Genomic DNA, 27011 nt, shown 5'->3' with positions numbered 1-27011 from the left:
CCCCATGGCCTGACCCAACCAACCCTTCAAGGGCCTCCAAAAATGGCCCTCTTTCTCAGAGTCCTGCCCTGCCCACTGTATGCTGGCAGGACTCCGCCAGCATGGCCTTCTCCCCGTCCCAATGCCCTTCTCCTTGTGCCGTGTTTCACAGCAAGCCTGGCATGGCCTTCAGAGCTCTGCAAATCCTGGCTCCTCAGTGAGGCTTGCCCAGACTAGAGTAATCCTGTCAGTGATGGCTCCCAGCTCCCACCAGTCATGGCTCCCAGCTCCCAACGCTCATCCCTCCCAGTTCCCACCAATCATGGCTCCCAGATCCTACTGCTCATCACTCCCAGATTCCACTAGTCATTACTCCTTGTTCCCATATCCCACTGATCATTGCTCATGGTTCCCACTGCTCATCACTCCCCGTTCCCACTAGTCATTCCTAAGGACAGGCTCATAACCCAGGCCATCAGAACAAGTCCTGGGGATTCCATGTGAGGAAAAGACAAGAACTGTTAGTTATTTCCCACCATATGTGAAGAAGAAATTCAGGGGCCAGGGCTATGGATAGGCATCTTGCAGTCAGTCATGTGAGTCTGAGAATGGAGTTAACTAAGAAAGCAGAATTGAGAAAAAAGAGACAGTGATGGGTGTGTGCAACTGATTCCTAGAATATCTCTGCATCTGCATCCTGGATCAAGCTGGTCCTGAATTCATTCCCCCAGGACCATTCAGTTCCATGAACTGATGAATTTCCTTCGTTTCAAAGCTGACTTGAGTTGGGTTTCTGTCCCTCACATCCTAAAATATCCTAAGTGATACACAGCTCCCTTATCTGTAGGAGAGGTGCCCTTTGTAAAGCTAATAGCCAGTCCATGAGTTTCAAGTCACAGCATGGAGCAGATCTGGGAGGGGGTGGGGGAAGGACTGTGGGTTTTTTTTAAGGGCCTTGAAGAGGCCAGGGCCTCGAGGGCTGGAGACTGTGGTCTGCTGCTTCCGCCCCTTTAATCCCCTCCACTGTTGGCCAGCCTGGTTCCTCTGCAGGAGGGGTCAGTTCTGGGCCATTTGCACCCCAGGTAAGGAGCAGTGACTCAAGCAATCAGAATTGGTCCTTACATGACAGCATGTTGTGATGAAAGGCAGCCTAAAGCTACCTAGGTAGCCCAAGAACCCTGGTTCAAATGCGACCTCTAGTTGCCACATGCCAGCGATGACAGAAATGACCAAAGGGAGCAGGGCACACTCCCTGTCTCGCTCTCCATTTCCTCATCACAACCAGCCTGCCTCTGACCACAGAGGTGGAAAACCCAAGACACCACTTGATAAAAAGAGAGACCTGAGAGAGTAACTTTTCGTTTCCTATCTTCGGATGCTGTGGTGTGACAGTGAGATTCCTGGAGCTTAGGCAGCCATCTTGTGACCGAAAGTCAAGAGAACCAGAGGCTGACAAGATGACAATGGCAGACCAGAAGGATGGAAATAACCTGGGCCCTGGAAGAGAGCCTCTGAAAAAACAAACAAACAACAAAAACAAACAACAACAAAAGACCACCTACATCCAGACTTCATTTGTAAGAAACAGCCACCTCCTATCACTTCAACCACTTCTAGTAGGATGTTTTGTTACTTGTAACCAAATGCATCCTCGGTAATTCACTTCTTCTTGTAAAGTAGGAGCAAGCTGTTCCTCAGAAGGAACAGTGCGGATTGAATGGGAGAAGGGCGATGGGGACTTGGTGCAGAGCACCTCACCTAGCAGCCCTGGCCTATAGGAGTTTTCCAGTTTCCTTTACGAATGCTGAGATGCATGGGCACAGCCCTCCAAGGGCAGGGGCAGAGGAGCAGCGTTGTGGGCTGTAGGAGCAATCGGCTGGAGGTCCTCTACACTGCTGTGTGGCTGCAGGCCAGTCCTTCTCCTTCTCTGGGCCTCAGTTTCCCCCACCTGTACAATGAAGGAGCTAGAGAGGGATCTCCAAGAGAGAAGACAGGGACGCAGAGGGGCAAGGAGGGCAGGAACGTGAGAAGAGCAGCTGGCCGCATCCTCCCAGGCGTTCCCGGGGTGTGTGTTAATTTCAGCATGGTACAGCAGCCACGCGGACACGGAGGTCATTGCGCGTGTCGAGCGTACCCTGCTGAGGAGGTTCTGGGTCTTCATCCTCCCTCCCGCCTCCTCCCACAGCCAGGCCGACTCACCCCAAAACCCATCCTGTTGTGAACACCCCGAGCACAGCTCCCGAGGCTTGTCGGTGCAGCTGCCACATGGCACAGGAGCCCAGGGCATCTTCATGAAGCCCCCGAGAAGGCCACGTCTTCTCCCCGTGTGGCGCCCGTTCCCGGTGCCTGCGGTGTCCCCTCCCATCAGTGTCATCGCCGGTGCTTGCTCCCACCCTGAGATCCTGACCACCCTCTCCCTAGTAGGACACCTGGTCCCAGAACCTTCTCTGGACAAACCCCGAGTGAGCTGGGCCACCAGGAAAAGCTGGCCACTGGTCAAGGAGAGGCCCAGAAAGCAGGTGGTGGGTCTGCTGGGCATGGAGGCCTTGTCTCCCTAGGGCTGGCGCGTGGTTTCCACCGAAGGGAGGTGACCTGGGCTAGGACATGGTCACCGAGTCCTGCTGGCTTCTCCCAGGCCTCCATGCCCTCACTGCCCGCAGCCGCATGTGACCCAAACCACCTGCACCAACCGAGATGAACCCTGTCCCTCATCCTCTGTGTGTGATCACAGTGTCCCTGACTGTGCATGTGCCACTTTCTGTGCTCAGTGCCTCACAGACACATCCCAAGGAGCCTGACAAGATCGGGGCCCTGCTGGAGGAGTCAGGCCTGCTCCCTTGCTCACCTCCCATGAGAGCCTGGCTGTGCCGGGCAGTCTGTTTGCCCCCTTCTCCAGCCCGGAGGCTCACCTGTGTACCCCACACCCACAGACCCCCTGTCCCCCAGCCTCATGACAGATCTGGCCAGTGGGAGACCCCACAGAGGACGGAAGCGCAGGAAGAAAAAGAGGCTGGGACACTTCTTCCCCCGATTCCCTCTCTGTGGGGCCATTTGGTGGCTGTCACCGCATTCCCCTACCCATAAAGGTGGCTCCTGCCAGCTGGTCCCTCTCCTCCAGCTATACTTTCTCAGTGACACGGTTCTCTTCACTGCCCCTTCAGGCCTCCGGGCAGTAAGAGCTGCTGGGGTTACCAACACCGGGCCAGCAACAGGCCTCATGGGACTCACCCGATGCTGCCCACACCCCTGTAAGTAATCCCTTCGGCAGACCCTCTTCCGAGACCCCAACTGTGCCATCTGCAAGACCCTGGCTGGGCCACTTGGTGAGTCCCACCACCTCTGTGCGCCTTGGTTTTGCCCCCTCAGTCAAGGGAACACACTGGCCGGCGGGAGGGCCAACACCGAATGACCAAAGGCACGGTGCCGGGCCCGGAGGAGGCTGTGAGGAAACACAGCTGCTGCTCCTAGGACTTATTTATTTCTGGTGTTGTGTGAAATCTTTATGTTGGGCTCAGATAAGAGCGGGGACACTTTCTCAGGAAAGGTCTCCGTGCTGGCCTCGCACCTAAGCTTCACCTGCTCCTCCCACCAGGGCGGGAGCAACTCTTTGAATCTGCACAGCAACCATCTCAGGCAGGATTATCCTCATCCCCGTTCTGCGGCCGAGGAAGGAGAGTACAGCTGAACAGAAGGAAGGCCGGGGGCCAGGAAGGCCTTGTTCCCTCAGGCTGTGGTCCCCAGGGCTAGTGTGCGTGGCGGACCCTGTGGTGCCCACCCAGGTCCCCCTCCAGGACTCACGCTCACCGCCCGGCTGCCCGGGCCGTGGCCGCTGATGCTCGAAGGCCAGTTCGTCCTGGGAGCCGCTCTCCCATCATGGGAGCCACCTCACACAAGGTCATGACCCTCCTCGGGGCAACCCCAGCCGGTGATCGGCTGGTACTGGCTGCAAAGGCCCGGTCTCCCTGTCTCTGCTGGGGACAACTCTAAAGGACCATTCCAGCCCAGAGCGTCTCACGGGACCAGCCGAAGACTCCGCTGTGGCCGCATCGTAGCCCACCTTCTCCCCCTCACCTCCTTCCGGGCGTATCTCCCCGGAGCCCTTCCTGGAAATGCCCTGCGTGTGAATTTCCACGTCGGAGGCCCTTTCCAGGGGCCCCGACCAAAGACCGTGTGGAACTCAGTGGGCCGCTGGACGTGGACCGTGCCCCCAGGAGACCACAGGCCGGAGCACTACCCTGGGAGGAGGGGCTGCAGGCTGACAGCCCAGAGTCCACACCACTTGCCCCTGCTTCTGCTGCTCCTCCTTATCTTTCCCTGCTCCTCCTCCTCCTCCTGCTCCTCCTCTTCCTGTTCTTCCTCCTCCTCCTGCTCCTCCTCCTCCTGCTCCTCCTCCTTGTCTTCCTACTCCTCCTCCTCCTGTTCTTCCTCCTCCTCCTGCTCCTCCTCCTTGTCTTCCTACTCCTCCTCCTCCTGTTCTTCCTCCTCCTCCTGCTCCTCCTCCTTGTCTTCCTACTCCTCCTCCTCCTGTTCTTCCTCCTCCTCTTGCTCCTCCTCTCCCTGTTCTTCCTCCTCCTCCTCTTGCTCCTCATCCTCCTGTTCTTCCTCCTTCTCCTGCTCCTCCTCCTCCTGCTCCTCCTCCTCCTCCTGCTCCTCCTCCTCCTCCTCCTCCTCCTGTTCTTCCTCCTCCTCTTGTTCCTCCTTCTCCCGCTCCTCCTCCTCCTGTTCTTCCTCCTCCTCTTGCTCCTCCTCTCCCTGTTCTTCCTCCTCCTCTTGCTCCTCCTCCTCCTCCTGCTCCTCCTCCTCCTCTTGCTCCTCCTCCTCCTGTTCTTCCTCCTCCTACAGCTCCTCCTCCTCTCCCTGCTACTCCTCTTTCTTACTCCTCCTGCTCCTCCCCTTCCAGCTGCTCCTCCCCCTCCAGCTGCTCCTCTCCCTCCTACTGCCCCTCCCCCTCTGCTCCTCATCCTCCTTCCCTCCCACCCCCCCACCCCCCCCCCGCCCCACGTGTCAATCCATCATGAGCAGAAAGCTGCATATCACCCAGCTGCAGCTGTATTCCTCTGGGCAACTCAGATGAAAGAGAGGAAAAGGCAGCTTTTTTTCAGTAAACATTTGGAATATTTTCTTCTCAGCCACATTCTTTAAGTCATATTGGATGCACTGACCTCAAGCAAATATCCCCGTCTGCCTCAGGTGGGAATGGCAGGGGGAAAGTCACACCCCACAGGACAGAGGTAGTGGAGGGCAGCCGGGTTAGCCCTGACAGTGAGGCAGGCCCAGCGTCCGGCCCGGGCCTCAGGAAAAGGAGTGTCAACCCAAAGCGGAGAGAGAAGTTTCCTGGTCTAGACTGGGACCTTCTGAAACTCAGCGCTGGCCAGGTTACAACTGCTCAGAGGCCACCCTGGCTCCCTGTCGTTGGGGTTCGAGCCCAGTCTGCCCGGCTCTCGAGGCCTCCACGGACTGGCCCCTGCCCAACCTTGGGGACTCGTAGGGAGCCACGTCTCAGGGACAGACCCCCCCCCCCACCCCTAGACCTGTCTCGTTCTAGGTTCCCGCTCCCCCCAGTACACCTGTACACTCCTGCACACAGGCACACACACCCAGACACACCCCTCGCGCCACATACACACGCACACGCACCCTCCACGTATGCATGGCCCCAGCGGCCCCCACCCTGTTCACACCCTCGCGGTCCTCACCACACAGTCGCACGGGTGCTTGGGCTCGCCTGCTGCCCCACTCCCAGTCACACACACGTGTGCACACTCTCACACACCACCACACGCCAGTCAGCCCTGCACGGCACATACTCAGATAGTCCCTCACCCACCCCGACACACCGCATAACCTCCTGTGCTCCAACACATACATACACACATAGAGAGCCCCCATGCTCACACATCATACACACATACACTCCTCACAGGCTTGCACACATCACACATGCTCACACACACCCTACACACACCCTTGGAGGTGAGCGAGCCCAGCTGGGAGCAGCAGACGGGCTTCACTGTGCTTCCTGCCAGGGGCCCTAGGCCAGGCCTCAGCTTTGCTCACCTATCAGCTGATTCTAGCACAACCCTTTGAAAGGGCTGTTTAGGGCATGGAAGGTAGAAACCCCATTTTCGAGGTGGAACGGACAGGCCCAAGGTGGCCAGTGGTGGCTCCAGGAGCCGCCTCCTAGCCCCAGCCCATCTCTCGCAGACACACTCTGTCTGCTTCTTTCTCATGAGCGGACTCACTGGGAGGAGCTGGGATGACTAAGGGGCAGGGGCTGCCTCCGACGGGGTCAGCCCTAGAGACGGGGTCTAGGTGGGGAATGTGGACCGTGGCCCGGATGGTAGTCAGGTGACCCCACTATAGCATGAGGGGCAGGGAGGCCGGCAGGAGCGAGGTGGAGCCACTAACCCACACGTTCCCCCCCGACTTCCGGAGCATTCATTCATTCATTCATTCTTTTACTATTCACCTTTCCACCACGTGTTCATTTAACCCCTGCCCTAGGCTGGGCCCTGAGGTTGATGGCCAGGTGGGCAGGAAGAGGCAAGCCCCCTTCTCTCTGGAAGCTTATGCTCTGCAGGGAAGGTGACCATGCACCCAAGTGTCACGCAGGCTGAGGCCAGCCTCTCCCAGCGATAGCTCTGAAGGGAAGCACACACCTGCCCCTCCCGCGGTCATAGCCCCCAGCAGTTTGCCTCCTGCAACCCGACTGGAAGACGTTTTTGAGCCAATGGAGGAATCTGAATCAGATGGGGTATCATAGAGCATTGACGAATTCTTTGTGTTGTTCCAGGTAATAACAGTACCATTATTATGTTTTTAAAAAATCCTTATTGATTAGTGGAGTAACATGATGTCTGCCCTAAGCGGTTCCAGTTTAGAGGAACTGGGGTGGAGACTAAAACAATGTTGATGGCTCTTGGCCAAATGTTGGGGTTGTTGTAGTTCGGCGTTGGGTACGTAGGGCTCACTATACAGTTCTGTCTCCATCTACCCCTATCATCCCCTGCTACCTCTGACCTCACCTCGGATGTCTTGTCCACTGCGCTCAAGTTACAATAGGTTCCTTTCTGTTTTTCCCACACACCAGGCGTGCTCCTGCCTCAGGGCCTTTACACTTGCTATCCCTCTGCCTGGAACACTCTTCCCCACCCTCCGTAGGGCTCCGTCCCTCACTTGACCCTTGCTCAAATCTCTCCTTTCCAAGAACACTTTCCCTGACCCCTGCCCTGATTCATTTTGCTCCCTTGTGTCAGTAAGTGACATAGCATGCATTTTCTTTGTTCGGTTGCTCTTGTCTCCCACTAGAATGTACGTTGTTCAAGGATAGGGACTTGTCTGTCTGCTCCCTGCTGGGTCCCCAGCACCTAGACTGGTGCCAGGACCATAGTTGGTGCCGGAAAATACTCACTAAATGAACGACTGAGAGCAGTAACAGAGGAAACTGACTGGAGTGAGGTGAGGAAATGTCCTCCTGAGTCAAGACCAGGATGTCGAGAAGGACCTGGCCGGACAAAAAGGAGGCAAGGACAGACCAGGCAGAGAAAAGAGCATGGGCAAAGGCCCCAGAGCACAAGGGAGCAGGAAGCAGTCAAGACATGAGGAGAGGGCCAGCCCGGCCTTCGCATGGGACAGAGAGGGACTTGGCATTTGGGAAGCCCCCTCGTGTGGTCGCATGGATGACAGACCGGGGGGCTGAGCAGGTGTGGGAAGCAATAAGACGGGGGCTCAGCCGGGCAGAACTGCAGATGAACAGCAAGGAAGCTCACAGAAGCTGGAAGAGAGCTTGGCCATTTTCCAGAGGAAGGCCCCTATGAACCTGCTTCGGTGGTGAATCAGCCACACCCTGCCAGCCCTATGGGGATCAGAGCCCCAGCGCCCAGGGCACGGCCGGCCCGTGCTGCCCAGCAGGCCGGTGCCTATGTCCAGACCCTCCTCTCTTGACCCAGAGACCTGTGCGCCTTCAAGGACAATGCTGAAGGTGAAACTTCAAAGGCCTGTGGTATTTGACCACAAGGACAGTGCAACAGTCAGACCAGAAACACGCATCCACACAAGACTCGGACGAGAATGTTCACGGCAGCACTATTCGCGGGAGCCCAAACATGAAACGACCCACGCACCCACCTGCTGACGAGCAGATAAACAGAATGTGGCATATTCATATGATGGAGTATTACGCAGCCATAAAAAGGGATGAAATACTGACACAGGCTCAACACGGATGGACCTTGAAACCATTAAGCTGAGTGAAATAAGCCATCTACCTTCACAATATGTGAATGGTCACATATTGTACGATTCTGTTTATATGGATGTCTAGAACTGGCAAATCCAGAGAGAGAAAGCAGATTAGTGGTTGCCCGGGGCTGGGGGAATTAGGAGTGGGGAGCAACTGCTAATAGGCACGTGCTTTCTTTCGGTGGGGATGAAAACATTCTAAAATTTTTACAGGGCTGGTTGCGCAGCCCTGGAAATCCCTTCTGTAAACACTTAATGTCAGGTCTTTCTGAACCACACGAAGCCCACGCTGCCTCAGGGCCTTTGCAGCTGCTATTCCCTCTGCCTGTGACACCCTTCCTCTGGTCCCTCAGCTACAGTTCCGCTCCTCAAAGCAACTCTCCATGGTGGCCCATGCATTCTCCCCCAGCTGTCGTATCTCCACTTACATCTTCCAAGACTCAGGGCCCCTGGAGATAACTCATTTTCCTCCCCCCTCCCTGCCTAAATGTCAGCTCCAAAAAAGCACTGCCCTTATCTCTTGCTCAGGAGGCATCTAGAAGAGGCTTACCTCATGGGAGGTGCTCAGCCAGCATTTGGATGCAATCAAGGAGTGAGTTAGTGAACAAATGAATGAATTCATTCCGGCTCAGGAGCCTAGCTGGCCATTTCCTTCCCGGTGGGATCTTGTAAAGAGGCCCTGACTTAGTCCACAGAGGAAGGCTGACACCCCAGGGAAGGGCCTAATAACAGGGGACATAAGGGATGGACGCTCCAGTGCATGGAGGGAAGACTCAAGAATGAGGTCATCCTCTGTGCCCCTGGCCACCCCCAGATGAACTTCCCTGATCCCAACAAGGCCCTGCCTGGGCGACCAGTACTAATGAAGCCCTTTGAACCCCCATCCCAGGACAAAAGTTCTCTTTGTGTCGGTGTCTGGGCATAGGAGCTGGTATCCAGGAGGGTGGGCCGGTCTGGCCTCAGGTTCCTTGTTGCCCCACATGTCCCAGAGGACATGGGCGCAGGCACACGTCCCCTGAGATATGCCTTTTCCTGCCCCCGATGGAGTCAGGTTTTTTCCAGCCAGGCAACTGGGAAAAACACCCTGGGTTATCTCTATGCCAGGCCAGTTTCCAGAGAGGTGGGGTGGGGCCTCGCCCCGCAGCGGAGGGGGGCCACGATGGAGGAATAACTGATTTCTTACTGCTCTGAAGCTACAGGGAACTGCTTCAGGAGGTGAGACCCAAGGGCTCAGAGGCACCTGGGCTTTTGTCCCAGCCCAGCCACCAAGAGCTGCGTCGCTTCTGTGCCCCACTCTCCCGGCCATCTCTGAGGCTCTGTCAGTGCCACGTGGGCTGGCCCTGCGAACTTGGTGGAGTGCGAGTGGGCCTGGAAGGTCCTCGGAAGCCAGATCACACCAAGGGAACTGGAGCATCTTAGAGCAGAGAGAGGAGTTTTCAGCGTCCCCGCTGGGAGTCCTAGCTCTGGCAACTCCTGGCTGGGTGATCACAGGAATATCACTTCGCCTCTCTGAGCCTGATTCTTCAGCAAGAAAACTGGGGGTTGAGAACAACAACAGAAACTGGCTCAGGGTTGCTAACCGAGGCAGAGTGTGTGACGTGCCTGCCTCACAGGAGGGAGCTAGAGGACAGGGCTTCAAGGGGGCCTGGTCGGTGCTTCCAGATTTTTGCAGGACTCTTTTCTGCAGAGGATGCCAATGAGCTGGAGGACCTGGGGAGCAAAGGTGGCTCTTCCTAGTTGTTTTAGGGTGCAACTCCCAACTGAGCCTGCAGGATGGGAGTGGACTTTGCAGAGGGAGTGGGCTCTCCAGCACCAGAGGTGTGCAAGCCAGATTTAGATCTGCACTGTCCAAAATGGGAGCCGCCGGCCACACGAGCACTCAGACTGTGGCCAGTCTGCATGGAGATGAGCTTTAAGTGTAAAGCAAATACCAGATCTCAAAGACTTGTTATGGAAAAAAAAAATAACATAAAACATCTCAGTATTTTCATGTTGATTACATATTGAAATGATAACATTTTGGGTGTTTTAGATTAAATAAAATACATTATTAAGTTTAGTATCCCCTTTTTAACTTTTTTGATGTGGCTACTAGAAAATTTAAATTACCTACACAGCTTGTGTTAATTTCTATCGGACAGCTGGTCAATTCCTTGTTGCCCAAAGCATGGCCCCAGGACCAACAGCATGGCCTCGTGGGGGCTCATTGGAAGTACAGATTCCGGAATCTGCTTTTCCACACACTCCCTAGGTGATCTGTGTGCACGTGTAAATTTGAGATGCCTTGTGGATGCCTCGACTGGAAGTCTGGGGGATCCCCGTTTCCGACATGGAGTGGGAGCCAATGGCCCCAAGTCCAGCCTGCATTACATGAAATCCTAACGGATGCCATTGTCCCAGAGTCATACACTTGGTCCATGCCGTCCTTCAAACCCTGCTCTCTCGCACCAGGAAGCAAACATACTTTCAAGAAAAAAGGGCAGCTTCGCGAGGGACCAGTCTCTCTTAGAAATGAACACAGAATACACCATTGGTTGGCACCTTGTAACTTTTTAAAGGCTGGGAAATAATCTCAGAAAATAACTGGAAAACAGAGCTGTGTGTTAAAACAACAACAACAAAAAAAACAAAAACAAAAAAAACAAAAACCAATGTGACCAACTCCCCCTAAATTCCTCCTTCTTTTTCTCTCTGAAAACTTGGCCCACAGGCATTAAATGGCACTAAATATAGAAATGGTAAGCAAGTAAATCACTCAGAGGTGCCACGGGTTGCCCAGGGCCTGTTTTACGGTTGAGTTGTAAACCATTGAGAGCTGGGAGCTGTAATTAAAATGCTGACAGCCTCCCAACTGTGAGCAGGCCAGGAGGGAGCAGGGCTGGGAACCCACAAGAGGGGAACAGGGAGGGTGGTGCATTTCCAAAGGCACATCGGCCCAGGTTCAAAATCCACCATTGGCTTTCCAGGACACAACCAAACCCACAGGGGTTGGGAGGTGATGTGCCCTCCCGGCTCCCAGCCCCACTCCCAAACACACCCATGTGACTTCACCTCCTACCTTCCCCTCTCTCCCTCAGTGAGAAACACACTGGCCTCTGGGCCTCAGGCTCTTGTGCCTGTGGTTCCCTCTGTCTCCAATGCTATTCCCCACAGGGGCCCCTTCCTCACTTCCTGCTCAGAACTCACCTTCTCAGAGAGACTCCTCCTGACTACCCAATATAAAACGCCCCCCACCCCTGCCCCTGTCATCCCCTCTTCTCACTGTGCTTTCCTTTTTTAATCATGGCTTTATTGCTCTCTCACAGTAGATTCTCTCTGTTTGATTATTTGTTTGTCCTCTGCTTTCCCTCTGGAATGTCAGCTCCATAAAGGCAAGCACCCTCTAATCCCAGAACCTAAAACAGTACCAGACACATAAATAGGTGCTTAATAAACATTTGCTGAATTAATGAATGCATGGATTTCCATCCCTTTCTTTCAGCTGGTCTGCTGATCTCACTGGGAAAATGTCCAGCTTGCCAGCAATGAGCTCAGCTTTTCACCCATCCATTCAACCAGCCATCCTTCCAAATAACTATCCATTCATCCATCCATCCATTCATCCACCTGTCCACCCATATAACCATTCATCCAATGATCCTTCCAAATACTATCCATCCATCCATCCATCCATCCATCCATCCATCCATCTTCTAACATCTATCCATTCAAGTATCCATCTATCCATCTGCATGACCATCCAACCATCTGTCCAACCATTCAGCCATCCACCACCCACCCATCCAAACCAACCCCCAGATGGTTAGACCTCATATCCTGGGGTCCCACAGTCCCCTACGCTGTCTTTTACCAAATCCAGCTTATGCCATTTCCTTCTGTTCACCATTTCCTTCTGTTATTACAATGTAAGAACCTCAAAAGCAGAAATATTATCTCTTGCTTTCCAGTGCCTAACACTTAGTAGGTGTTAGTGGATGTTCACTGGATGAATATTTGTTCCCTTTCCCCTTATTTACTTGCTCTTCACTTCCTATAAGACTGTGAGCTCTCTGATGGAAAGGACCATGTTTTCTGTCATCTGTGGGTCTCTAAAATCTTGTGTTTGACACAAAGAAGACAGTCTATAAATACATAATGACTGAATGAGTGCAGAAAAAAGGAATATAGCCAAAGTATAGGCTCTGGAGCCAGACTGCCTGGATTCAGATCCTGGATCTCTCTTCCTTAGCCGTGTGACCTTGGGTGAGTCAATGAACTTCTATGTGCTTCAGGGTTCTCATTCATAAAAGGCAGCTGACAACAGTACTTATCTCACTAGGTTGAGATTTTTATGAGTTCATAGATATGAAGTACTTAGAATAGTGCCCAGAGTAAGACAAAGGCTACATAGGAGTTTAAGAATGAAATCCCAATGTAAAGCTGGTCATAGGAACCAATATTGAAGGCACAGACTTGAGTTTAAAAGGCGGGAAGGAAGCGTCTGTCTGAGCCTGCACTGTTCCCATAGGAGGGCTCCTACAGCAAACACTTTTAACTTTTCCCAGCCACACTGGGATCATTTGGCAAACTACCAATATTATGTCAGGTGGTCATAAGTACTATGTAGAAAAAGAAAACATGGAAGGGGACAGGAAGTGGTGAGGCCGACGGGGCAGCAGTTGCAAATAGAGTGGTCAGTAAAGGCCTCCTTAGGAAGGTAGTACATGAGCCAAGACGTGAGGAGGTGAAGGGGTGAATGTCTGGAGGGTGAGCATTCCAGGCAGAGGAAATAGCAAGTGCAAAGGTCCTGAGGTAGGGACAGACCCAGTGTGTTTAAGGAACAGGTGGAACAGAGAGAGCAAAGAGGAAGTAGAAGGAGATGAGGTCAAAGGGTCATGGGGGCCCAGGTCATGAAGAGCCATGTCGGGCATGGTGAAGACTTGATGTTTACTCTGAGTGAGTTGGGAGCCACTACAAAGTCATGAGCAGAGGAGACATGGTTTCACTTATGCTGGATAAGACCACAGGGGCCAAGGTGGGAGAAGCGAAACAAGTTAGGAGGCTGTTGTACTATTTCAGGGAAGAGATGACGGCAGCGTGGACCAGAGGATCAGGGGTATGGGCTGTTAGAAGGGGGAAGATTCCGGAAAGATGTCACAGGTAGAATCAACAAATTGGATGTGGGGTGTGAAGGAAAGTGTCAAGGACCAAGTCAAGCTTTTGGGCCTGGACAACTGGAAGGATGGAGCTGGGGGTTGGGAGGAATGAAGCAGGAGCCCGTTGGCGGGAGCGAGATGAGCAGGGAGGTTTGGGGCAGGTGGAGTTTTCCAGCAGATATCCTGGAGCGGAGAGTGGCAGGCAGCTGGATGTGTGAGGCTTGCCTTTGGGTGGGAAATCTGGGCAGGAGACGGGACTGGACAACCTGCAGGTCCCGGAATGTGGCATGAACTTGGGTACCTGTGGCATGGGGCCAGAAAGGGCAAGGGCAGGGCCCTCTTTGGAGGTGGCTGCCCAGACATGACTGACAGACCCAGACAGACCTCCTCTGTCTCAGAGCCGGGAGGACCAGTGTGGCATTGCAAGGGCTTGGTCTCCTGTCCAGTAAAGTGACAATTCCAATGACCTCTCACACATCTGCTCCCCAGTCCTTCCAGCATGCTACCTGTCTGCTATGTGGGGAAAAAGGGATCTTTAAATGGAGCTAGAAAGACCCTTAGGAATAGAATATAGGGATTAAAACCTAATCGTAGCTTTAAAATGACTAGTATTGCTACTAATAATAACAATATTCACAATAGTAGCTACTGTTTTCTGAGCAGTCATCAAGCAAGAGAGCACAGAACCCAGCACTCTTGAGCATTGTCCCATTCAGTCTACACAGCGGCTCTGGGGAGTACAAATCATCACTTTTCTCCCAGTGAGGAAACTGAGGCTCAGAGGGGGAAAACTGCCCAAGGTCATGCCGTATACAAGTTGCAAAGTTGGGGTTTTTATTGTAGCTCTTTCCCCAGCTGTGTCATTCACAGCTCCCAGAGTGGAACAAAAGTCCAACATCCCTTCATGAGTCAAGAGCACAGTGTGGCCAGGAGCCCTCTGACCTGCCTCCCTGCACCCTGCCAGGAGCCTCAAAGCCCAGGGGAGAATAGCTCCCCACAGAGCAACCCTCCCAGCAAACTGCGTGGCACCCAGCCAGAGCCTCAATCGCCTTGCCTGCAAAATGGGCACATTTTCACCACTCCCTTGGAAGAGCGTTTCAAGCCTTGGCCATCAAAGTGTCAAAGAAAGGTTTTGCAAATTATAAAGTGTTTTACCAATGTTCTTGTTAGAATTATTACTTTGTAATACAACCAATCCTCTAGGCTCCCCCTCCCTCAAATACATACACATACACACACATATTATGTATATATAAACACGTATGTGTGTGTATACATATACAGTACACACACACAACTATATATATACATTACTGCAGGATGAGAAGAGGCTGCATAGAGCACAGGCTACAAAGGCAGATAGCCGGGAGGGAATCCTGACTCAGATGCTTTCTACCTCAGCAACCTCAGTGTACCGCTTAACTGATCTGTGCCTCAGTTTTCCACATCTGTGAAATGGGAGTGACAACACAGGCCCTTCCCTGTGAGATCATTTACGGAGAGCACCTGGAATGGGCGGGCACGTGTTACGTCAGGCCTTGAGAGGGGTGCACAGAGCAGCTGAGTGCTGGGCTCACACTGCCTGCACCCTCCTGGCCCAGAGCCTGGTCCCACCCGCAACATCCAGGGAGACCCTGAGATGAGGTAACTCATTCTGCTACCTTTGGGACTTCCCAGGAGCCTGAGATGCTGCTCAAGTCATTGCCTGGACCTCAGCTGCCCTACTGTGGAATGGAGTTAACAAGGATCCCCCCCCCATCTCCCAAGGTTGTTAGGCCAGTGAAACAGATTAACTCCCTTAGACAGAGCGCTGGGACACAGCAAGCACTGGCCGCTGTGAGCAGTGTTGGTTATTTGCAACTCTACGGCACGCTGCAAGGTCATGATTTAAAGAAGCCCATTTCTCAGGCAAAGAGCCCTTTTTCAGGACACACAGGCACCTGGGTTTCTCCTCAAAGGACATGCAAGCTTTCAGAATTAGGGAAAGTGACCCGCCTGCTCCCCCATCTCGCTGGGCCCCACCCCACTCCTCCCTCCTCCCCTCTAAGACCACTCCTGCCCCTCCCCTCCCTGTCTCCCCCACCAGCACTTGGCTCCCCCTCCCTTCATCCCAGCAGATTTGATAACACCCAGGAACCCCAGTCCCCCTCCTGAGGACAAAGGCAGCGATTGTCCCTGGTGGGCGCCTTCTGACTAGGTCTCACCACGGTGAAATTGAGCCCCCTCGGCTTCACCCCACTTGGGAGGCCCCTCAGGGCCCCCTCCCCACCTCACTTCGGTTTCAAATGAGCCCCCTGGCTGAAGGGCCAGCAGCCACACTGAGAATTCCTTCCAAGAGAAATCAGATGGCCACTATTTGAGAACCCCTTGGGCTGGCTAGGGGCCAGGAGGTGAACGGATTCGCTCCCACTGCTGCCAAGACCTTCCCGAGTCCCCTTAATAACAACACCAATGTCTGCGCCCACTGCTCCCCCAAGCTGATGGGTGCTGTCCAACAGACCTCCCTGAAAAGATGAAACCGTCTGAGACGGCAGCCATGAGACACATGTGGCCCCCCAGCACTTGAAATGTGGACTGAGGAACTGGACGTTTACTTTTATTTGTTTGCAATTAATTTAAAGTTAAATAGCCACAGAGAGGGGCCCCTGGGTGGCTCTGTTCCTTAAGCGGCTGACTCTTGATTTCCGTTCAGGTCATGATCTCACATGGTTCATGAGTTCGAGCCCTGTGTCGGGCTCCGTGCTGTTGGACTTACACCGCCAAATTGTACATTTCAAAATGATTAGGATGGTAAGTGTGATGTTATGTGTATTTTACTACAATTATAAATAAATACATTTTTTTAAAATAACAAAGAAGCCTTTTGTTGATTTCAAAATAACTAGCTCATTAAAAAAACAAATCACAGACTTTGGGACGGGGGTCAGTAAGTTCTTAGCCCATTACCAAAAGCACTATCCACAAAAGGAAAAACTGATAAATTGGACCTGATCAAAGTTAAAAGCTTACTGCTCTGAAAAGACCCTGTGACAAGGACAGATAGACAAGCCAGACACTGAGAAAAAAACTATTTGCAAAACATGTGTCTGACAAAAGACTAGCATCTAGAATGTATAAAGAAACCTCAGAACTCAACAGTACAAACATAAACAGCCTAATTAGAAAATGGGCACAAGAGGGGCGCCTGGGTGGCTCAGTCGGTTGAGCGTCCGACTTCAACTCAGGTCATGATCTCATGGTTCGTGGGTTCGAGCCCCGCGTCGGGGTCTGTGCTGACAGCTCGGAGCCTGGAGCCTGCTTTGGATTCTGTGTCTCCCTCTCTCTCTGCCCCTCCCCTGCTCCCCCTCAAAAATAAACAAATATTAAAAAAATTTTTTTTGACTCAAAAATAAAAATAAACGGGCAAAAGACATGAAAACGTTCCACTGAAGAAGATATATGGATGGCAAACAAACACACGGAAAGATGTGCAGCATCATTAGCTATTAGGGAAATGCTCATTAAGGCCACAGTGTGTCGGTGGCCTTACCACTATCACGCCTACCAGAATGGCAACAGTAAACACCAGCAACAATGCCAAATGCTGGTGAGGACGCGGGGAAACTGGATCCCTGTACATCGCCCGTGGGGATGCACTTTCTTACAAAGCTAACCAGACAACTACCATACACCCCAGCGTTTGCACTCTGGGGCATTTATCTCAGAGAAATGTTCCATGCCATGACTGTATCGATGCCAGCATCCTGCTTGTGATATTGTACCATAGTTTTGCAAGCTGCTAGGGAAAACCGGGGAAAGGTACGTGGTATCTTTCTGTGTTGGGGCAACTGCACGTGTATTTATAATATGTTGGCATAAAAAACTTGTACTTAAAAGTACAAGAAACACGGTAAAAGTTGAATTTAAGTTAAATAGCAATAGTTTCTGGGTATAAGTATGTCCCACATAATATTTGGGACATACTCATACCAAGAAACTATTTGTTATCTCAAATTCAAATTTAACTGGGAGTCTTGTATTTTATCTGGCAATCTTACTCCTGGGAAATTCCCTAAGGTAAGAGCAGATACTTGTCATTTCATTCATTCACTCAGCAAAGATCTCTTGAGGACTTAATATGTGCCAGGCACTGTCCTAGGCACAGAGAACCCACCTGTGCACTTACCTCATCCCTACCTTGTGGTGCTAGCATTGAAGTGGAAGAAGACAGGCAATAAAGACATAATGAGCTATGTAAATAAGATAATTTCATATGGGGGTAAGTGTTCCATCGAAAATAAAGCAGAGTAGTATCCAGAGAGAGCTGAAGTAGATGTAGGGGAGGAAAGTCAGGGAGGGACTCCCTGAGAAGGGGACATCTAAGCAGAGGCCTGAAGGAATAGAAGGAGCTAGTTATGCAAAGATTGAGGGAAGAGCATTCTAGACAGAGGAAAGAGCATGTGCAAAGGCCCTGAGGCAGGAACAAGACTGGCAAATTCCAGGAATGCGTGGCCTCAGACAAAATTGGTATCCACTGGTCCTAAGAACCCTGTGTCTTCCCCTTCCCCACATGTCAGATCTGGAAGACCTTCCTGAGACCATGTGGTCCCACCATGGAAGAAACCAAAGCTCTAGAGGTCAAGGTTGGCCGAAAGCTGCCACTGGCCCATGTGCCTCAATTCTGAATAGAAGCCTTTCCATCTGGGAAGGTGAGAACCCATAGCTGCGGCTGAATCTGGGGCAGAAATGGAGGGCATGGTGGCCCCAGGAGGACTCAGCCTTGCCTGGGCAGCCGGCTTCACACCAGGTAGGGCTTGGCTCCTCCTCTGGCCCTCAACGTGCCACTGCTGAGCACTCTATCTGGTCAAATATGCAAGTGGCCCTCTGCACTGTGGAGAGGAGCATAGCTGAGTAAGCCTTATCTGGGCCCCGCCCAGCTGCCAGGGGCCAGGTCTCTGGTGTCCCTTGACTCACAGGCCTGCCTGCAGCCAGGGCAGGGTGGGAATCCAGCTCCCAGGAGCACCCAGACCAGACGGGGCAGGGCAGGAAGGGACAAGACCGACCCCCCCACCACCACCACTCCCGTGAGCGAGAGGCTGGGCAGGGACTGGAAGGTGACTTCTCACTCCAGTGGCATTCCATCCCCCTGAGCTCACCTCCCTCGGAGCAAGCAGCACATTCCAGCAGGGCCAGCCCCATCCCAGCTGGGCCCCCATCCCTGGGGGCTGCCTCTCTGGGGCTCAGTCACCACACTCCCAGGAAGGGATCTCTGAGGGCCCCTCCCTCCCTCCAGGCCCCAGAGCTGCAGCACACTTCCCTCTCTGTGCACAGCAAGACCTCGCCAGCCTGCCCCGCCAGGTGCAATGTGTTTGTGGAGGCTCCAAGAGGCCGGTCCCCTATCCCCCCGGCTGGGGTTCCAGAGCTGGCACCTGGCAGAGGCTGGGCTTTTCTGAACCCCACAGGGGCATTCTACATGTGCAGCGGAATGTCTCTGGAAGGGCCCCCGCACCTGGCTCTCCTTCCACCTCCAGGACTGCTCTTTGGCTCCCCATAGTCCTCCTGTCCCGTGCCCACTTCCCAAAGGCAAATGCCCAGCTCTCCTGCTTTCCCACTCGAATCCTCCCTCTGGGCAATCCTACCAAAGGCCAGGGCTTCTGTTACTGCCTCCTGCTGGTGGCTGCCGGGAAGTGGCTCCAGACAAGATCTCTCTCCAGAATTAAGATCTAGGCATCCAGGATACCCCTGGGCACCCCCACTTGCAGGCCACAGGGTCTCCCAGTCCCAAAAGCACCCAAAGGTACCCTGATCATTTCCCCTGACACTGGTCTCCCCCTGCCCCAGGTCCTGATCCCAGTGAGAAGAGGCGTCCACCCATCCATCCCAAACACAACTCAAGGTGGGTCTTGTCTATTCTGCTTCCTGAACAGCTGTCCTTCCCCACTCTCCCGAGGCCCCTGCTGAGTTTGGGCACATGCTGCTGCCCTGCCCCCTTTACTCTGTTGTACACTATGTCCCAGAGAGGACCAGAAACCTGCCTACACACTTCTCCACCAAAGCCTCTTCAGCAACCTCCTGCAGAAGGGGAAAGTCTCACTCCTTGAACTGGCATTCAAGGCCCTGCATTTGGTCCTCACCCCTGTGCAGCCTCATCGCCTATTACCCCTCTCTCCCTGGACACACAGAACACCTCACCAGCCACCTGCACTGCCTGAACTATCCTCCTTCTTCCCACCTGCCTTGTCCACCTGGAGGACTCCTACTTAACCTTCAAAGCCCTGCTAAGGAGTCCCTTCTTCTTCCCAGAGGTCTCCGGACTTCTCCAAGAAGAAGCCACTCCCTCTTCTTTCTGCATTGCATTTCTCCTGTGGAGGGTAGCCCGGAATCCTATTTTTTGTTCCTCTTATCTGACGCTCTCACAAGACTGAGCATCTTGAGGGCGAGAACTGTGGTTAGTTCATCTCCCCAAAAGGCTGGGAAGAAATCATGCAAAGCCACAAAAATCCTGCCATCCAAAGATGTCAGCCCAGCGCTTCTGACGCCTCTCTCCCTCCCAACCAAAGATCCTATGATTCCAAACTCCACACGTGAGCATGTGAACCTCACGTTCTACAATCCCAACCTGAGCGGTCTGTGATTTCATTCCAAAAATATCATGCCCCTGATTTTCCAATAGGGAGAGACTATAATTCTAAAATCACCTTCCCAAAAGAGCTGTTGGCACCCCCATTTCTATCTTCTCCCCTGACCATTCTGATTCAAGGACCGCACAACTGCATGAGACAGTGCGGGGGGAGCCCCGCCGGCCTGCAGTGGTACCCCCGCCTCCCCAGGCCCAAGGCCCACATCTACAGGTGAGTGACTGGCTTTGCCCGGGCTCAGACCCAAACTGGAGACCCGTAAGGGCAGGCAAGTGCCCCATGGCGTTTATTCTCCCTCATCTGCCAGGTGAGGCGGTGGGCTGCCCTGGGTTCCCCGTCACGGGGCCTGCCACCCCACCTCTGCCCCTTAGGACACATAACCCTTCCCTGACTTCCTCCTCCTTTTGCTTCTCACCAGCTGCCAACAAGCCCAGAGCCTGTGGTCGGGTTGAGTCTTGTCTTCTCACAGCAGGGGCAAGGGAGCCAGCGATAAACACATCTGTGATCCTTTCCAAGATGCTCCGTCAGGAGCGGCTGCGGGCTGGCCCCTTTTCTGCTGTCAGCTCCCTACCTCTGCTGTGTGTGGGGCCCACGGAAGCCTACTGTGGGGGAGGTCCTGTGGTGGGACCCCATGTCTTTGAATAACAAATAGCACCCTGCAGGATCCCGCGGGCATCTCCCCACTGGGGCTCTCACCAGGCCCTGACCAGCACCTGAGGGTCCAGAACAAATTGAGGATCAGGGCCCCATTTAACAGATGGGGAAACGGAGGCTTCAAACAGAGATGGGACCCTGAGCTAACACTGAGCCTTACTAACCCCAGGCTAAGTGGCTGTCCTTGCTCCTGACCACTTAGATATGTGCCTGGACCCTTGGCAGGCCCTGTAGCAGGGAGTGACAGTCTGGCCACCGCAGGGCTGGGCTGGAAAGCTGCCTTCCCTCTGTGCTCTGCCTGAGTAGTATGACCACTGCCCTGGGTGGCCTCCCTTTGCACCCTACAAAGGGGTGCTCAGGTCTATTCCCGTGTACAACGGGAAGTCCTGAATTCTACTTCCGGGCTCTGGAAAATACATGGCGTCAGGGTCAATGGCTGTTCCAGGAAGGGTACCCTCAAGGGTCCTCCCAAACTAGAGTGGAGTTGGTAGGTATGGGGAGTATCCCCTCAGCTGGGTTTCCCTGAGCCGTGAGAGTTGTTCCTGCTCAGAAACATCAAGTAGGACCCAGCCTGCACTCTTCCCAGACGCTGCCCAAAGCTGTACTCTGCGTCCCTGGAGTCAGTTTCTATGATTTTCGTACCTCCTCTGCTCCAGAACCATCAGTGGCTCCCCAGTGACCATGAGGTGCTCAACCATTCACTCTGTATGTATGCAGAAGGTCTCTGTATGCCAGGCTCTGGTGTGTGGCCGTGAATGAGACACACAGGGTCTCTGTCCTCATCAAGCTTATGGTCTAGGGAGGGGAGCAAGCTCCAGAACAAGGCAGCATCTGAGTAAAGGGCAAGAAGGAATTGAAAGGGAAGCTTCTCTGAGGAGGGGACATCTGAGCTGAAAGGTGACCAGTAAGAAGAAGGCAGCCCCAGGAAGATCTGAGGGGAGAATGCAAGGCCCTTCTCACTCCTTAACGTGGCAGGTGACCTTGCAGGTAACAGTGGCTGTTACCCCTTCAGGGACCCATGACCCCCAAACTGACCCCAAGTCCCCACCTCTGGCCTTTGGCCACCCCCTCCATACAGCAGACCTGGGTTACCTTCATCTCTCTTCTTTGCTTAGTCAAACCTCACTCATTTGGGGGGCCCGTATCCTCCAGGAAGCCCACCGAGGTTGGTTTTCTGATCTCTGACAGCTCCCAGCATCTGCTTCCCCCAAGAGCTGCCTGGAACGGCAACCATGGCCCTCACACCTGCTGCAGTGACATGGCTCCTAAAACCCTCTCCCATGTGATATACACAGATCCTTTCTTACCCCAGGCTAGGACTTCTCTCCTTCAGTTCTCACAGGAGCCCAACCTGGTAGGCACAGGTAAAGAAACTGAGGCCAGGAGAGGGAAGCCACTTGCCTTCCTTCTGTCCACCCCCAGGGAGTGACAGCTTCCAGGGCGGGAGGGAGCCTATGATCTGCAACCCCAGCCATAACCCATTCCTGACCACAGGAATACAGAGGAATGGGCAGCTGGGGACCCTGGAGGGGTGTGCTGGCTATAGGTAGGCACTCCCAGCCACAGGACTGGATAGGCAGGGCCTTACGCTTTACCCCAGGACATCACCCTGGGGCAGGCCAGGTGAGCAGCTCGGCCTGTGTGACTCACCCTGGCAGCCTGGGAGGCTCTGACACACAGGATGTGGCAAGAGGCTGGAGAGGAGAAGGAAGAGAGTGGGAGGCCTGAAAGCAGCAGGAAGGGCCCGGCTGGCCTGTGTCACTCCTCTGCACACCAGGGGGGCTCGCTCCCCTCTAAGGTGTGCATGCGTGACCCCCCGCCACTTGCCAGACAGACTCCCTCTCCCCCGACACATGCTCGCACGACTTGTAGTTATGCCCAGCCTGTGCTGAGGACCACCTAGGTGCCAGGCCCTGGGGTAAGTGCTCCCCTGCCCCGTCTCCTTCCCTCTCCACCTCAGCCCCGAGGACACTCCTGCCAGCTCTGCTTCCTTCTCGTGAAGGAAGGAGCGACAGAGCCAGAACGCAAACCCAGGCAGCCTGCTGCCAGCCTGTGCTGCGACCATCACGCCGTGGCAGCGCGTGGCCAGCTCGAGAGCTAGAAGCACTGGGTTCGAATTCTGACCTTGCTCATCAGCTGTGGGAACCTCGGCTTGTTACCTAACCTGGGAAATGGGGATCACGATAAGACCATTCATAGGAATGCCTTGAGGATGAAGTGAGCGGATGCCTCCAGAGCTAGAAGACTACCTGACCGATGGACAGGCTCTGGCAGAACAAGATTGGTGCCCCTTAACCATCTGTCACCTGAATGGGCAGCTTGCGGCCCACACTTTGCCAGGAGATGTATGTGTTGGAGCCTCTGGTCATCTTCCTTTTCACCTTTTTCTGTATTTTTTAAGAGCTACCGGTGACTACCAGTTCTAAACACCCACACTTAAAAACGAAGGGACTGCACAGAAAAATCTGAGTGTAAAATCAAAAGGTCCGGCCACAGTAGGCCGCATTCCCACAGAGCCACACCAGGCAGGAACCACGCTGGGCTCCTTGGTTCGCCATAGCCCTGTGCACGGTTTCCCTCGTTGTTGTCACTCCTGTTCCTGCCCAGCTCCTGTAGTGCCCGCACATGTCCTGTCACTGCGGTGGTCTATCCCCCACCCAGGTGGCACGGAGCCCTCACTCCCAATCTGCCCTGGCTCACAGAGGCTTCTCTATCGAGCTGCAAGCGGCCCCCAGAGACTTTCCTCTCCCAGCACCTCCTGGGCCTGGGGGCTCCAGCGTGGGCTCCCAGCACCGTGGCCTTCACAGGCACTTACAGAGACCACTCCCAACCTCAGGCCTCTGTCTGGGACAGCACCCAAGCCAGGCAGCACTGACTTGGGAGCCCCGAGACGCCTGGTCAAGCTGCTTGTGCTTGAATACTTCTTGGGATGGGGGCCTCACTTTCTTGGTAACTCAATCTGTTTCTCAATGGCCGTGGCTTGTCCTCACACCGGTAGGACCTGCCTCTCTGTGACACCCCCCACCCATGGGCCCTCACTCTGTACTCTGGGCCTGAAGACCCATGTGCTCCCTTGCTTTGGGACATCCAGCTCCTCATGGGAAGAGATGTCCAGCCCCCTTTCGATCCCAGCACCTCCACTAGAAACATTCCTAAACATCCCTGACTCTCTTCTAAGCTGAGCCCAGAATCCAGGAGGATCTCAGGAGGCAATAAAGACAGAACAGTCACCCATATCTTGACTAAGGTGAGCAAGGACATTTCAGCGGCCCCGGCAGCTGCTCCACAGGGATGATTCTTACTGAACTCACTTCACCTCCTCCCCACAATCAGAGATCTGTATAGCTGATTTTGTGGGCCCAAGGATAAGACATCACATCCGTCCCTCGTTCCATCTTGCCGAGTTCCATCCAGTTTTAACAGAGACTCGGTTATTCAATCTCTCCAGTAACTGACACGCTTCACGCCATACCCAGATCCTGACCAGCAGCAAATCGACGACAGAGTCCAGCCGAATCAGGCTGAGGGCAGAGCCCTGGGGCTCACCACCAGACACCCAACACCAGCCGTTAGGAATAAGCTGTTTCACAGCACATCTGCCAGAGCCGCCCGGCTCCCCTCCCTGGCTGCCTACCTTTCGGCCCGCCTCGTTATTGTGTAAGTTCATGAGAGTCCGGGCATTCTGCTTGATCTCCCGGGCATCCACAAAGACCTTGGCGAAGCCGATGCCGTAGCGGATGTCGGCAGAACAGCCACCCCACTTCCAGCCCTCGTCCCGGTGGTACTGGCCTTGCTTCTCCTTGTCGCAGCCACAGTCACTCAGGTTGCCTTGGGTACAGGCAGCTGTGATGGCGTGGGCCACACCGGCGGCAATGATGGCGTACGTGAAGGCAGCCTCCCGGCTCCCTGCAGGGAGAAGAGTGGAGAGACTGGGGTCAAGTCCGGGGCACCCTGGGAGAAGGCCAGCCTGGATAAGAAGGGGAGCCGAGCTCACTGTAATGCTCTGCAAAGACGGACTGAGTGCCTACCGTTCCTCACCCCCCGAGAAAGCTCCGTCTGGGGCCGATGACAATGCCCGACACCCGCCAGCATGCACACACCCATTCAGTCCTGTCACTGAATGCCCTTGGGGTGTCAGCTGGGCAGCGCAGGGGTTGTCCGGCTTCCGGAGGGTTGGATGAGGGGACCTCTCTGTCGATTCCCACCCACTCCCCGCCACACTTGATGTGGCCGTGTAAACTGTGTGCACACTAACGGCAACACACTACAAAGCGGCATTTCTTAAAACACCTCCAGTGTGCACAGGCCCTGGAGCCAGAGGCCTGGGCTCAGATCCCAGGACCGTCAATCCCTGGCTCTGGGACTTTCAGCCAATGACGACTCCTCCCCGTGTCTCAGTCTCCTCAGCTGTAAAATGGGGACGTGGCCATCGTGCCTTTCTCAGAGCAATGACAGAGAACGTTAAGAGTTTGTCCGTGTCAAGCTCTCGACTCCGTGCCCGGCTCATGGCACCTGCCTGACACAGCAGGTCTTGCTTTTGTGGTCCCTATTATCATGGCTGTGTGTCGCCTATAAGCCCCATCCCCTCCTCTTCCCCATGGTCCTCTCACTAGACTGTGAGCCTCTCCGAGAAGGCTGGGACCTGGCCCCTTCGTGTCTGTGTCCTCAGGCATCATCAGTCTGATAGAGAAGGCAAGGTGTAGGGAAGGGATGGGGACTGCCCACAGTCAGGGTGGAAAGGGGCAGGATGGACAGGAAGGTTCAGTGGAGGGAGGGCGTTTGGGGGCACCTTTCCCACAGGTCTTCCCAGCTGCGTGGAGATGGCGTAAATCCTGTAAGGATTTACAAAGGCTCTGCAGGATGGTGCTAGGGCTTTAAGTGGGAGTAAAAGGGTCCTGAGTAGCTGGGGCACAGCAGCGCTGCCATCCTGCCCCTTAACCTCTCTGAGCCTCAGTCTTTCCATCTGTAAAATGGGTCCGAGAGCAGCGTCTGCTGTATGGAATGAAGATGAACCCAGGCACTCTCTGGGAAGCCCCAGTGAGCCTTCAGCAAGTCCACTGTCACAGTGGGGTGGGGTGGTTCAGGGAGGGCTCCCTGGAGGAAGAGGCCCCACACCCAGAGCAGGCAGATGAGGCAGGGCTGTCCAGTCATGAAGGGGCAGGGAGAGGGTTCCAGGGTGCTGTGATGCACGTGACCTTAGCAGTGGGTGAGGCAACCTCCAAGCTCCTTTGGGCCTCAGGTCACACTGATGCACACTCAGGTAGATGCCTCCCCCATCCACCCCTCATCCACCTCCTGGCCTCGCCCACCTGGGCTGCTGAGACACAAACAGCCTGCCTCCCACCCCATCCCCGGCCACTGCTCTCCCACTGTCTGACTGACGTCGGCCTGCCCACCCGTCAGATGGATTCACTCTACCAGGGCGCTTTGCTCCACCATCCCGTGCCAGCCGTCCGTGGCACCCCTGTTCACACAGCGCCTCCAATCCCAGCCCCACCACTTCCGGACTGTGACTTAGGCAAGCTCCTTGTCCTCTCTGAGCCTCAGTCTCCCTGCTTGTGAAATGCAGATGATGCCAGTGCCTACCTGACAGGAGCTGCTCAGAAGGAAAAGGAGTGGCGGTGACCTGCTTAGCCCAGTACCTGACTCACCAAACACCCCTAAACTGGGCACTCTCTCCTTTTCACTGTACCTCAAGCTCGAACCTGGGAAAAGGCATTATTTCAGCACCTACCAGGTTCCTGACCCTGCACACATTATTGATCACATTAGTATTAGAAACCGTGTGTGTGTAACACGTGCCCTGCAGAGCGCTGAGCACAAGGGAGCATCGACAGGGGACAGCCCCAGCGTGGACAGGGGACAGCCACAGTGTGGGCACATGCACAGGCTGGACCTCGGGCAGGCTGGATTCCTGACAACACTTTCATTCTGTGAAATTAAGAAATGCTGCATAAGATCGTCTGCTGCGCGGCCGGGCTCACAGGAAGGCAAGGGAACCCGTGGGGGCTGTGTGTTGAGGACAGAACTGATCACTAGCAGGGTGAGTAGGCATGGGATGTGGCCATCTTGTGTTGCTGGGCTCTGCAGAAAAGGGAGCTCATGAATTAAGGCCTCAAGGCCTGATGATCAGGCCCTGGGTCCCAGAGGGGCAGGACATTGGAAAGGAGCTACTACTTGATGGACAGAATTGCAGAGAGGGCACGCTGGGAAAGTCACTGCTCATGCACACACACCCAGCAAAGCAGGACAATAAACAAGCTACCTGAGGCAGCACAGGAGGTGGGAAGGTAAGGGGTGAGGACATCAGAATCCTGGAAACTGGGAGCCTTGTCCCTACCTTCGAGATATGGCTCAGACTTGTCCTTCTGCATGCTCAGGGGTT

At 54.3% G+C, this 27011-nt stretch overlaps 1 protein-coding gene across 3 annotated transcripts in view; it reads right to left on the bottom strand.

Moving 5' to 3' along the window:
- WNT7A (Wnt family member 7A) overlaps positions 1-27011 on the bottom strand; it is a 78744-nt gene that overhangs the window by 14606 nt on the left and 37127 nt on the right. For all 3 annotated transcript variants that reach the window (XR_006195618.1, XM_042911796.1, XM_042911795.1), the window contains exon 3: positions 24261-24532. Coding sequence is in view for 2 of the 3 variants with exons in the window: in XM_042911796.1 (XP_042767730.1) it covers positions 24261-24532 (272 nt within the window). In the remaining variant the exon portion in view is untranslated. The remainder of the gene's footprint in view (positions 1-24260; positions 24533-27011) is intronic.

Source organism: Panthera leo, chromosome A2 (assembly GCF_018350215.1).
Source record: "Panthera leo isolate Ple1 chromosome A2, P.leo_Ple1_pat1.1, whole genome shotgun sequence".
Lineage (NCBI taxonomy): Eukaryota > Metazoa > Chordata > Mammalia > Carnivora > Felidae > Panthera > Panthera leo.
Note: the sequence above shows the minus strand (reverse complement) of the source record. Positions and strands in the feature narration are given on the sequence as shown.